Below are 12,061 nucleotides of genomic sequence, written 5' to 3'. Positions count from 1 at the left end.
AGAAATCTAAAGAAGAGACAAGTAAGCACACCAAATGAGTTTTCAACTCAGTAAGTCGTAAGCCATATAATGCAAACAATTAACTGAATATGTCGATCTAGAAACTAGAAAGGTCCATAGATTACAGAAATTATCAATTCAACTACTAGTCAAGTCTTACCATTAACTCAATGTATCATATAACCGAATACCTTAATTCCTTCCTACAATATTTAACAACGATGAAATAGATGCATCCAAGTACCTATGATTCAATTTTCATGTCTCCAATATCTTATTTTTATCAACAACTAATTTCGCTCACGTAATGCTCAAACAAGGAAATTCGCACCCATAGTGCCATGTTAACCCACACACATAGTGCTTTAGTAATTCACATACGTATTGACATTTAAATCCGCACACATAGTGCTATACAAGTCCGCACACATAGTGCCATACAATTTCGCACACATAGTGCCATTCAAATTTGCATCGATCTAGAAACTAGAAAGGTCCATAGATTACAGAAATTATCAATTCAACTACTAGTCAAGTCTTACCATTAACTCAATGTATCATATAACCGAATACCTTAATTCCTTCCTACAATATTTAACAACGATGAAATAGATGCATCCAAGTACCTATGATTCAATTTTCATGTCTCCAATATCTTATTTTTATCAACAACTAATTTCGCTCACGTAATGCTCAAACAAGGAAATTCGCACCCATAGTGCCATGTTAACCCACACACATAGTGCTTTAGTAATTCACATACGTATTGACATTTAAATCCGCACACATAGTGCTATACAAGTCCGCACACATAGTGCCATACAATTTCGCACACATAGTGCCATTCAAATTTGCACACATAGTGCCGAAGTCAATTCGTTTTTAACAAAGTGATTTATTTAATTAACTAAGTATAATCGGTACGTAAACGAGAGAAATTCTTTCACGATATGCATACCAATTATGTATATAATAACCAAGCTTAATGGATTTTGGACTTACTTTGTGTTGGATGAAACAGTTCCAATCGTCTACTCGATGTTCTTGCTTTGCCCTTGCTTGATTCCCCTCATTTGGGTTCTTTGAGCTAAAATAAATAAATTAACTAATTTAATTACATGGCTAGTTAGTTATATCCCATAACATTAATGATTTCATATCACAAGAATCACACGGCTAAAACTTGATTTTTTATTTTTATTATTATTATTTTTTCACCTTAGGCTTTGAAGCCATTCGGCTATTGATCACCTAAGACCACATTACTCTCCATAATCCAATCAATATTTCAATAAAACACCTATATATATATGTATATACGGTAACCACCCCTTGCTAATTACTCACATATATAAATATATCATATTCAACTATATCAATCCATGTATCTATCTCATTCAGTTATAAGACATTCACCTAAATATCACATTCAACTATAATAATAGCCTTTATATACATATATATATTCAATAAATTCATAAACCTCATTAATGATAAATTCAATTTGTCTTAATTGCTTAAAAACTTACCTTGGGTATTAACTTTTGATAAAAACGATTACTCAACTAGCTTCGACTTCCCCCGATCCACATCAACTCTCTTTTGATCTTGAGCTAGTTAAAAGAAATTTAAACTTATTTAATTAATTAACTAACTCAATACACTAAAGAAATACTTAATTGGTTAATTTATGCAATTGCCCCTCTCATTTTATGCTTTAAACAAATCGGTCCAAAACATTTAAAACTTCAAGCAATTATTATTATTATTATTATTTTCCAAGACACACTTAGGCCGAATGCTCTTCTAGTTCACAAGAGTCCTCCCCAAATTTTTTTTTTGAAATTTAGTTACACAATTAATTAATTTACAATTAATCCTTAAATGCTAAAAATCATATAAAATTTCAACCCAAAATATATTCATCTAACACTTATAATTAAATTTCTACTATCAAACTCAAGGATTTCATAAATTCTATCAATGGCCGATTGCAAAATCTATAACCATTTCAAAAATTATCACTTGGGCTAGATAAACTACTTAACATCAATTCAAAATATGCAAAAATTATAAGAAAACCAACTCCAACATACCTTAGATTAGGCTTACATATAACCGAAAGTTTGAAGCTCTTTCTTTCTTCTTTTTTTTTCGGTAATATCTTGGATGAAGACATGCAAACCTTTTTCTTATTTCTTTATAATATTAATAACTTTACTAAATAAATTATTTTATACATATTTTCTTATTAATTCATTTTTATTTGGATTATTTAATCATTTGCTAACATAAAAGTTTATTTAATTAGACTTAGTGGGGGAACATCATTACTTGGCCAGCCACTTCATGCATTATGGGCATTTTGACATGCAAACCCAAGCTTTCACACTTTGTAGTTATTTGATCCTTATACTTTTCCTATCATATTTTCCAAGTTTCTCAACTAAGTCATTTCAAGAAAATTCACATTCCTAAGACTAAATTAAAACATTAAATTTTTCACACATACACTATCATACATAAAATATATGCAATTAAATTTAAAATAAATTTTTATGACTCGATTTTGTGGTCCCGAAACCACATTCCGACTAGGGTCAAGTTAGGGCTGTCACACGCTGGGTACCCAGGGTATAATCAGATCACAGTAGCACCGGAGGATCAACACAAAACAATATTCACATGCCCATACGGTACATTTGCATTTATACGCATGCCATTTGGTTTATGTAATGCACCTGTTACATTTCAAATATGTATGATGGCTATTTTCACTAACATGGTTGAGAAGTATTTAGAAGGTTTTATGGACGATTTTTTAGTGTTTGGAGTCACTTATGATGATTGCTTAGCTAATCTAACCAAGGTACTAAGGCAGTGTGAAGAAACAAACCTTGTACTCAACTGGGAAAAGTGTTATTTCATGGTATGAGAAGGTATTGTTTTGGGGCACCAAATAACGAGACATGGAATCGAGGTAGATAAAGCAAAGGCAGATGTTATAGAGAAACTCCCACCTCTAACATTTGTAAAGGGTGTTAGGATTTTTTTGGGACATGTCGATTTCTATCAAAGATTCATCAAGGACTTTTCCAAAATTGCTAAACTCTTATGCAAATTATTGGAGAATGACACAACATTCAACTTTGATGAAGAATGTTTGAAAACTTTTAATAATCTGAAGAATGGGTAAGTTTCGGCACTAATTATTGTCATACTAATTTGGGATTTTCCATTTGAGTTAATGTGTGATGCAAGATCAACTTACTTTTATCATGTTTCCATGGCAACTCGATCTCTTATGGGTTTGGAAACCAAATTAAGTCCTCTCGGATCTTTTACTTAATTAAATATGCATGTTACTGATCACATTAGACTAAGGGTTTTTTAGCATTTATACAAAGTCACAGGGGCATTTACATTTGCAACAGTTTAACTACATAAATCTAAAAACCATGTAAGATAATAGAGCTAACTAAAGATATTATGAACCTTAACTTAGTCAATTTTAATTACCTAAATTAAGCATTGCACTTTTCAATTATGCGTCTACTAGCCGTCGTCTGGTTAGGATTGCTCAACTAATCTAAGTTGACCAAATCACGTATAAATGAAATGCATCATGATATTAATTGAAAAAATAATCGAATGAAGCACAAAACATGTTAATATGAATTAAATAAATATCATTAAATTAATATAATCATCCTAGCATATAGAAATTAAAACTTCATAGTTGATGTCAAAAACATAAAACTCAAAGTAAACATGTTTAAAATAAATGAAAAGAGGAAAGAGTAAACTCTATTCAGTTCAAAAGCTTTTTAGATCTATTCTGACTTACTCAATTCAGTAGCCTTTCGGATCTATCCTGACTGAGGCGTTCCTCCCTTCTGATTGAAGCTTCTTTTGCTAAGGATTTAAAAGGTAGTCGGCTAAATATTACTTTTAACAAAGCTTTTGAGGCTAGATATTGGAAAGGGGATGGACGGCTATGTAAGGGAAAATGAGAGAAGGAATTGAGAGAAAAATATTGAGAGTGGGAGAGGAATGTTGAGTGATAAGGAATGATGGAAAAGTGAGGAATGAAAATGTATTTATAGGTGAAGGTAAAGGTTTGAGTTTACTAAAAACAAGTTTAAATTTCTTTCCTTCCCTCTCTCATGTGGCTGGCCATGCTTTAAGAAAAAGGGATGACCAAATGGATGGTTTCAACAGAAAAGTTGTTGGGCTAAATTTTGATTATTTTCCAACTGCAGGGACCTTCAATTAAATATCACAAAACATATTTTGGGCAACCAAATTCAAGTGCCGAAATTGGGCTTTTAATTCCCCTTGTTGGATGGTTTTTTTTCAGTCCAATAACTTAGCACACATGTCCGTTTTTTATCACCTTTCTTTACTGGGTCAAGTAGTCAACCCCATGCCTAAAATTGCATGGTCTTGCCATCCACATGGATAATTTGTGCATGCCCATCTTTTATTTATTAAAATCATGTCTCCAATGGATCTCCTACATAGTGAAAAATAAATGAATTAATAAATTAACATGAATTAATATAAAATATGCATGAAAATCATGTAATTAAGCATAATTTCACATACTTTCTAAATTCATGTCTAAAATTACTAATTAAGTAAAATTCACTCATTTCAATAATAATTACTCGAGATAAATACAATAATTAAGTAAACAGGTGGTAAAATACATAGAGAAACCCTATATAATTTCGAGTTTACACATCCTCAATCTTAAACCATTACTCATCTCGAGTAATTTTCATGCACATCACAATTTTTTTGGTAAGGCAATTTTACAAAAATGATAAAGCACCATCAATCTTCGCACATAATCATGCATCAATAAAATCATGCTAAAAATACCCTTTATTCATAAGTAGCTCGAATACAAATATTATTTCCAAACTTTGTACTAAGTACATCATAATGTCAGCATGAATCATAGTTTGTAATAAACAGATTTTTGGTTAAGATAGGTGCAAAAGAATATGATAAAAATAAAAAAAAAAGATGTTAATGTGGCTTATAATGTAGGTAATTTGCAATAAACAAGCCACTAAGTTAAGTTTCAAGGGTTAAATTTCATAAGGTTGGCTTGAAAGGCTCAATGATCCGAAAAAAGTGTGTCTATATCATATTAGAGTCTTATACCTCCTAAGATTTCGCCTCAAGAAAGTTACTAAGTCAATTCTAAAGACTTGAACCTTTATACATGTCTATTTCTAAAGAAATCAAATTTTCATAGCAATTCAACATAAGACAAAGATCATACAAGTATTCTATTATTCAATGGTAACATACGAATAACTTAGATAAAATAAAAAATCATGCTTGCATTTGAAAAGAATCATGAACAAAAATTATTTCTGAATATTCATTTATTTCAAAATACTTAAGTAAAAAGATTTAAACATACTTTAAAATTCATACGAAATTGCCTTACCCCCATTTAAAAAGAAGCAATGCCTTCATTGCGAAAACAAAGTAATGAATGAAAACTAAACACCAGGTAGGATTGCAAGAAAAGAGAGGTGAGTCATAAAGGCTGCTTAAGTACAAAGTTGATGAACATGTTAATTTACATGATTCTTGTGTTTAATTTGGCTTATTTCTGAATTAATCACTGCTTAATTGGTATTTTTATGGATTAATCTTGTCAGGGATGCAATTGGTCAAAAACGAGCAAAAAGGGGTCAAATTGAAAGACAAATCGTTGAGTTGGGACCAAATCATAAATATGGGAAAGCCAAGGATTTAACATCAATTTTGACTTTGTAAAAAGATAAAAATAGAAGATATTATTTTAATTTGTTTTATTTAGTTTTATTTTTATTTTATTTTATTAATTTAGGATTAGGCTATTTTTAGTAAACCCCATGTATATAAATAGGGGCTTTTAGTTATTAGAAAATCATCCCTTGTCTTTGTATTCCTACTTCTACTTGGAATAGAAATACTCTCATTTTCCCTTTTCAAATTGGAGTTTAGCATTTTGTCAATTTTCATTTGGTTTTGTTTCTCTTATCAAATTGGGCTAATTGCCTTCCAAGTACTTTTCCTTTCCAATTTCCATCACTTTCTACATAAAATTATCATCTTCCACTTTCAAGCATGAATAAATTCATGCTCCACTAAATTCTTTCTTAGCTTTATGCCGGTGTTCTTTCCGGTCGAGAATTGTGAGATAATACTCACGCCTAAAATCCTTTCAATCGGTATTCACCTTTTTCCTAAGTATCGGCATAGACCAATCATCCCTTAAAATTGAATTCGATTTCAAGTCAAAATGCACATTGGGTTGGAGTCGTGTTTGCTTACAGTTGGATATTCGAGTTGGTCGTGCTGTATTTGGATTTCCGAGAACAAATCGAGGAAGAGGTGATCGGGTTTAAACGACCCACGCGGTTGAGGCCGTTGATTCGAGTTGGGTTCCTCAGAACGCAAGGCTGTCGGAATCTTGAATCGGGAACACGTGTATCTCGGTTAGATAATCGGTAAGGGTTGGTTTGCAGGTTGTACCGGAACCAGCTACTAGAGGAAGAAATGATGGTTAGGACGTTCTTAACCGCTATAACCAGCTTATCGATTAGAGGAGAAGATTAATTTTCAAGGATTGATGCTCAATATGGAATTTACCGAGTCTAAGGCTAAGACTTATTACATTTGGTTGCAAATCCCAATTTAATTTCTGATTTATTTAATTATCTATCTTAGCAGTTTTAATTATTTAGTTTCTACTCAATTTCAAAATCTCCTACTTTACTTATTTGTTTGCTTATTTCTCAGCTGGTACGTTTTGAGTCGTGGGCACGACTCTAGCCACGACCCTAGACACGACATTCTATTTATAAGCTAAACTCAAAAGTTAATTAGAGTACCAATCCCTGTAGACTCGATCCTACTACCACTCTACTACCAATTAGAGCTATTTTATAGGAATTATTTTTGGTGGATTCACCGCCTATCAAATTTTGGCACCGTTGCCGGGGATTGGAGATATTTTCTAACTTTTGTTTGTCTACCCTATGACCAGATTAGAACCAGAAATCTAGAGTTTGAGCCAGAAATTGAGAAATTTGCCCGACAACAACTAAGAGAAGCCATACGACGTGGTAAACTGCCAAATCCCAAATTTGAAACTATATCTTACACCGAAAAAATTTTTGACGAACAAGACGAGATGGCCAAACAGACAATACGCCAGCTCACAGTGGCACTGGATGAACAACAGCCCTTGTGTATAACCTATCCGGCAAGAGGAACTCCGTTCGAGTTAAAATCTGGTTTGATTCATCTACTACCCACTTTCCGTGGATTACAGAATGAAAACCCGCACACCCACCTTAAAGAATTCCTTATGGTGTGTACAAGCATGAAGCCTCAGGGAGTAATCGAAGACCAAATCAAACTTCGTGCTTTTCCTTTCTCACTAGCCGACTCTGCTAGAGAGTGGCTATTTTATTTACCTCTGGGATCTGTCAATACATGGTCTGACATGTCTCGTTTGTTTCTTGACAGGTTCTTCCTTGCAGCCCGAGCAGCCGAACTAAGGAGGGACATCGTAGGAATCCATCAAAAAGACACTGAGTCACTCTACGATTACTGGGAGTGATATAAAAAGTTGTGTGCAAGCTGCCCTCAACATGGACTGACTAAGCAGTCACTATTGCAGCATTTTTATAAGGGTTTGCTTCCGATGGAAATGAAAATGATAGATGCTGCAAGTGGGGGGTGCTTGTAACATGACTCCTCAAAGAGCGAGAGAGTTGATTTCAACTATGGCTGCCAACTCTCAACAATTCTGACCGGTTACAAAACCCATGAGACGGGTTCATGGGTTAAATTCTTTATCTCTAGAAGATAAAATTGATAAGTTGACTAACATTGTTCGAACTTTGCTTATAGATAAGATGACCCCAGCATGGTTATGCGAAATTTACGCAAAGCCAGACCATCCGACGGACTCATGTCCAATTTTACAGGAGGATTCAGCAGAACAAGCGAATATTGTCGGGAACTTTTCAGAATCACCCTAAAGATGGTATGACCCCTACTCGAACTCGTATAATGTGGGGTGGAAAGATCACCCGAATCTCAGCTATGGGACGAATTCACGGTTCAATCAACCGTTCTAACAAAGGCTGCCGCAGAATCAACAGATACCACCCCGAAGTCATCTTTGGAGGCCATAGTGGAAAGGTTAGCCAACACTACTGAAAAATTTCAACAAAAAGCTGACATACATTTGCAGGAGTTGGACAAGCAAGTGAGTAAACTCGCGCTCACGGTTAGTCGTTTGGAGTCCCAAGGTAAGTTGCCATCCCAGACTGAGCCAAACCCTCGACACAATGCAAGCGCTATGACACTACGTAGTGGGAAGGTTTTGGAGCTCATACCTGATACAAGTCACGACCACGACGTTGGTCAAGATGAGAAGAAACTCGACACAGAGGCTCCAGTAGAGTCAGCACCACGAAAGTCGTTCGCAGTACCACCTCCGTTTCCCAGACGACTTGTCCAATGTAAGAAGGAGCGAAACGAGAAGGAGATCCTCGACACTTTCCGAATGGTATAAATCAACATACCTCTTCTCGACGCGATCAACCAGATCCCACGATACGCCAGATTCTTGAAAGAATTATGCACAAGTAAAAGGAAACTTTTGGGAAATGAAAAGGTAAGTGTCGGAAAAAATGTCTCGACCGTTCTGCAACGAAAAATACCACATAAATATAAGGACCAATGTATGTTTTTCATATCCTGTAAAATAGGTAGCGTCGGTATTAAAAAAACAATGTGTTACCTAGGTGCATCAATTAATGTTATGCCTTTGTCAATTTATAAACTACTTAACGCGGGTCCTTTAAAGGAAACAAGCGTGATAATCCAGCTTGGAGATAGATCTGTGGTGCATCCAGAAGGAGTATTAGAGGACGTTCTTGTCAAGGTAAATGAGCTAATATTTCCTGAAGACTTTTACATTATCGATATGGAGGATGACAGTTCGACCAATGCATCAGACATACTTCTCGGAAGGCTATTTTTGAGTACCGCACAAAAGATTGACGTAAGAAGTGGGGTACTCACTATGGAGCTCGATGGGGAAGTAGTAAAATTCAATGTCTACGAGGCCATGAACTGTCCTAGCATGACTTCTAATGTTTCTAACATTGATATTATTGATCCTTTAACTGAGTTACATTTGGAATATCATGACAAGGATGAATTACAAACTGTCCTTTGTAGAAGTTTGGACTTTGATGCTATTAAGAAACTAGGGGAATGGATAAACTTTGAAGATTCGGTTCACGAAACGGTGGCTCATATGGAGGCGCAACAATGGAGAAACCCAGGTAAATTTCTTGAATTAACTCCTTCACAGACTAAGCTCGTATCATCTGTTTTGCAGGCTCCGGAGTTGGAACTCAAACCACTCCTAGTCCACTTGAAGTACACTTTTTGTGGTGAAGGAAATACAAACTTGAATTTTGTGTTTGACAAGGTGATTATCTCGAGTAAACTTTTGAGGGTAGAAGAGGAAAACTTGGTGCGAGTCCTTAGGGACTATAAAGAGGTAATTGGGTGGACGATAGCCGACATCAAGGGATTGAGTCCATCAACTTGCATACACAAAATTCAAGTTGTCGATAATGTTGTTCCCAAAAGAGAGGCTCAAATGCGTCTCAACCCACCTATGATGGAAGTGGTGAGAAAAGAGGTCCAAAAGCTACTTGATGCTGGGATGATCTATCCCATATCTAACAGTAATTGGGTTAGGCCAGTCCACGTAGTACCGAAAAGGACCGGTGTAACCGTTATTGAGAATTCGGCAGGTGAGATGGTTCCCACTTGGCTCCAAAATGGGTGGAGAGTCTGCATCGATTACAGGAAGTTGAATTCCATAACTCAGAAAGATCACTTTCCACTTCATTTTATTGACTAGATGTTAAAACGTTTAGCTGAAAAGTCTCACTATTGTTGTCTTGATGGTTACTCAGGGTTTTTCCATATTCTAGTGGCACCGGAGGATCAGGAGAAGACGATGTTTATGTGCCCATTTGGCACATTTGCTTATAGACGGATGTCATTCGGACTCTGTAACGCACCAGCCACTTTCAGAGGTGTATGGTAAGTATATTTTCAGATTACATTGAGAAAATTATCGAGGTGTTCATGGACGACTTTACTGTATATGGTGAATCCTTCGAGGTATGTCTGACTAACCTTGCAAAAATTTTGGAAGGATGCTTTGAATTTAATCTTGTTCTAAATTATGAGAAATGCCATTTTATGAAAGACAAGGGTTTAGTTCTAAGTCATATTATTTCTACTGAGGGGATTTCTATCGATAAAGCAAAAATCGACATCATTAACTCACTACCATACCCCACTACTGTCAGGGAAATTCGATCTTTCCTTGGTCATGCAGGTTTCTACAGGCGATTCATTAAAGACTTTTCAAAAATTACGCAACCTCTTTGCAACCCATTACAGAAGGACAAGGAATTCGAGTTTGACCAGTTATGCAGAGAAGCGTTTGACACGCTCAAAGATAAGCTCATTTCGACACCTATTGTTCAACCACTGAATTGGAGTTATCCTTTCAAGATAATGTGCAATGCTAGTGACCATAGCGTGGGAGCAGTCCTTGGACAAAGGATCGAGAAGGAACCACATGTCATCTCCTATGCCCCTAAAACTTTGGACGCTGCCCAAATCAATTATTCAACCACTGAAAAGGAGTTTCTAGCTATAGTCTTTGCCTTAGAAAAATTTCGTTCATATTTATTAGGAACTAAAATTGTGGTTTTTTCTGATCATGCAGCCTTCAAATATCTTATCAGGAAAAAGGAAGCAAAATCGAGACTTATAAGGTGGATACTACTTCTGCAAGAATTCGATATCGAAATAAAAGATAAAAAGAGACGTGAAAATTTGGTGGCTGACCATCTGAGCCGAATTCCTCCATCAAAGGATGTAACGCCACTTAAAGATGATTTTCCGGATGAAAACTTGCTTGCTGCCCAGACGATTTTTCCTTGGTATGCAGACATGGTGAATTATCTTGCTACAGGTATGGTCTCTCTTAACCTTTCGCGATCTGAAAAAGACAAGATCGGACGTAAGTCTCGATACTATATTTGGGACGACCCCTATCTTTGGAAGTACTCTTCTGACCAGGTAATTCGTTGATGTATTCCTGAAACTGAGGTAACATCAATTCTATCATTTTTTCATTCTTATGCATGTGGTGGAGATTTTGGCCCCAAACGAACTGTGCATAAAGTACTTGAATGTGGACTATATTGGCCAAATATTTTTCGTGACACATATCTGTTTTGTAAAACTAGCGAAAAATGTCAAAAGGTGGGAAACTTGAGCCGAAAAAATGAAATGCCTCTAAAACCTGTACATGTTTGTGAAATTTTTGATATATGGGGCATTGATTTTATGGGCCCTTTTGTCTCATCGTTCGGTAATGTTTATATTTTACTTGCTGTTGACTATGTGTCAAAATGGGTGGAAGCACAAGCCACTCGTCGTGTTGATGCCAAAACAGTCGTCGATTTTCTAAAAAGTTGTATATTTTCCAGGTTTGGCACACCGCGAGCTTTGATCAGCGATCGAGGGACGCATTTTTGCAATAAAGTATCTGATACGTTGTTGAAAAAATATGGAGTGGTGCAACGAGTCACTACAGCTTATCACCCACAATCGAACGGTCAGGCGAAAGTGTCGAATCGAGAAATCAAGTTGATTTTAGATAAGAATGTTAAGCCAGATAAAAAGGACTGGAGTTTGCGACTTAACGATGCATTGTGGGCATATCGAAAAACTTATAAAGGACCTATAGGAATGTCTCCTTATTGACTAATTTTTGGTAAACCGTGCCATCTTCCCGTTGAACTGGAACATAAGGTATTTTGGGCAGTCAAACTATGCAACATGGAATTGGAAGCTGCAGGTAAGCATTGTAAATTAAATATTCAGGAACTTAAGAAAATTCGACGAGAAGCGTATGAGAGTGCCCAAATTT

General features: G+C 35.7%; 1 protein-coding gene across 1 annotated transcript; it reads left to right on the top strand.

Annotated features, from left to right (window-relative positions):
* Positions 1-8,091: 8,091 nt before the first annotated feature.
* On the top strand, positions 8,092-11,895 carry LOC107934875 (uncharacterized). Its single transcript, XM_016867394.1, has 6 exons — positions 8,092-8,223; positions 8,276-8,593; positions 8,894-9,857; positions 10,023-10,152; positions 10,425-11,205; positions 11,392-11,895. The coding sequence occupies exons 1-6, from the start codon at positions 8,092-8,094 to the stop codon at positions 11,893-11,895; spliced, it is 2,829 nt and encodes a 942-aa protein (XP_016722883.1).
* Positions 11,896-12,061: the final 166 nt, after the last annotated feature.

This window comes from Gossypium hirsutum, chromosome A07 (assembly GCF_007990345.1).
Source record: "Gossypium hirsutum isolate 1008001.06 chromosome A07, Gossypium_hirsutum_v2.1, whole genome shotgun sequence".
NCBI lineage: Eukaryota > Viridiplantae > Streptophyta > Magnoliopsida > Malvales > Malvaceae > Gossypium > Gossypium hirsutum.
The sequence above is the reverse complement of the archived record's forward strand: the minus strand, read 5'-3'. Positions and strand labels throughout refer to the sequence as shown.

Excerpts from the sequence above, each read along its gene's own strand:
- LOC107934875 (XM_016867394.1), top strand. The coding sequence starts at position 8,092 with ATGTGGGGTGGAAAGATCACCCGAATCTCAGCTATGGGACGAATTCAC. Across the intron at positions 8,594-8,893 it reads TCCTCGACACTTTCCGAATG|GAAACAAGCGTGATAATCCA; the intron begins GTATAAATCAAC and ends GGTCCTTTAAAG. Across the intron at positions 9,858-10,022 it reads CGTTATTGAGAATTCGGCAG|GGTTTTTCCATATTCTAGTG; the intron begins GTGAGATGGTTC and ends ATGGTTACTCAG.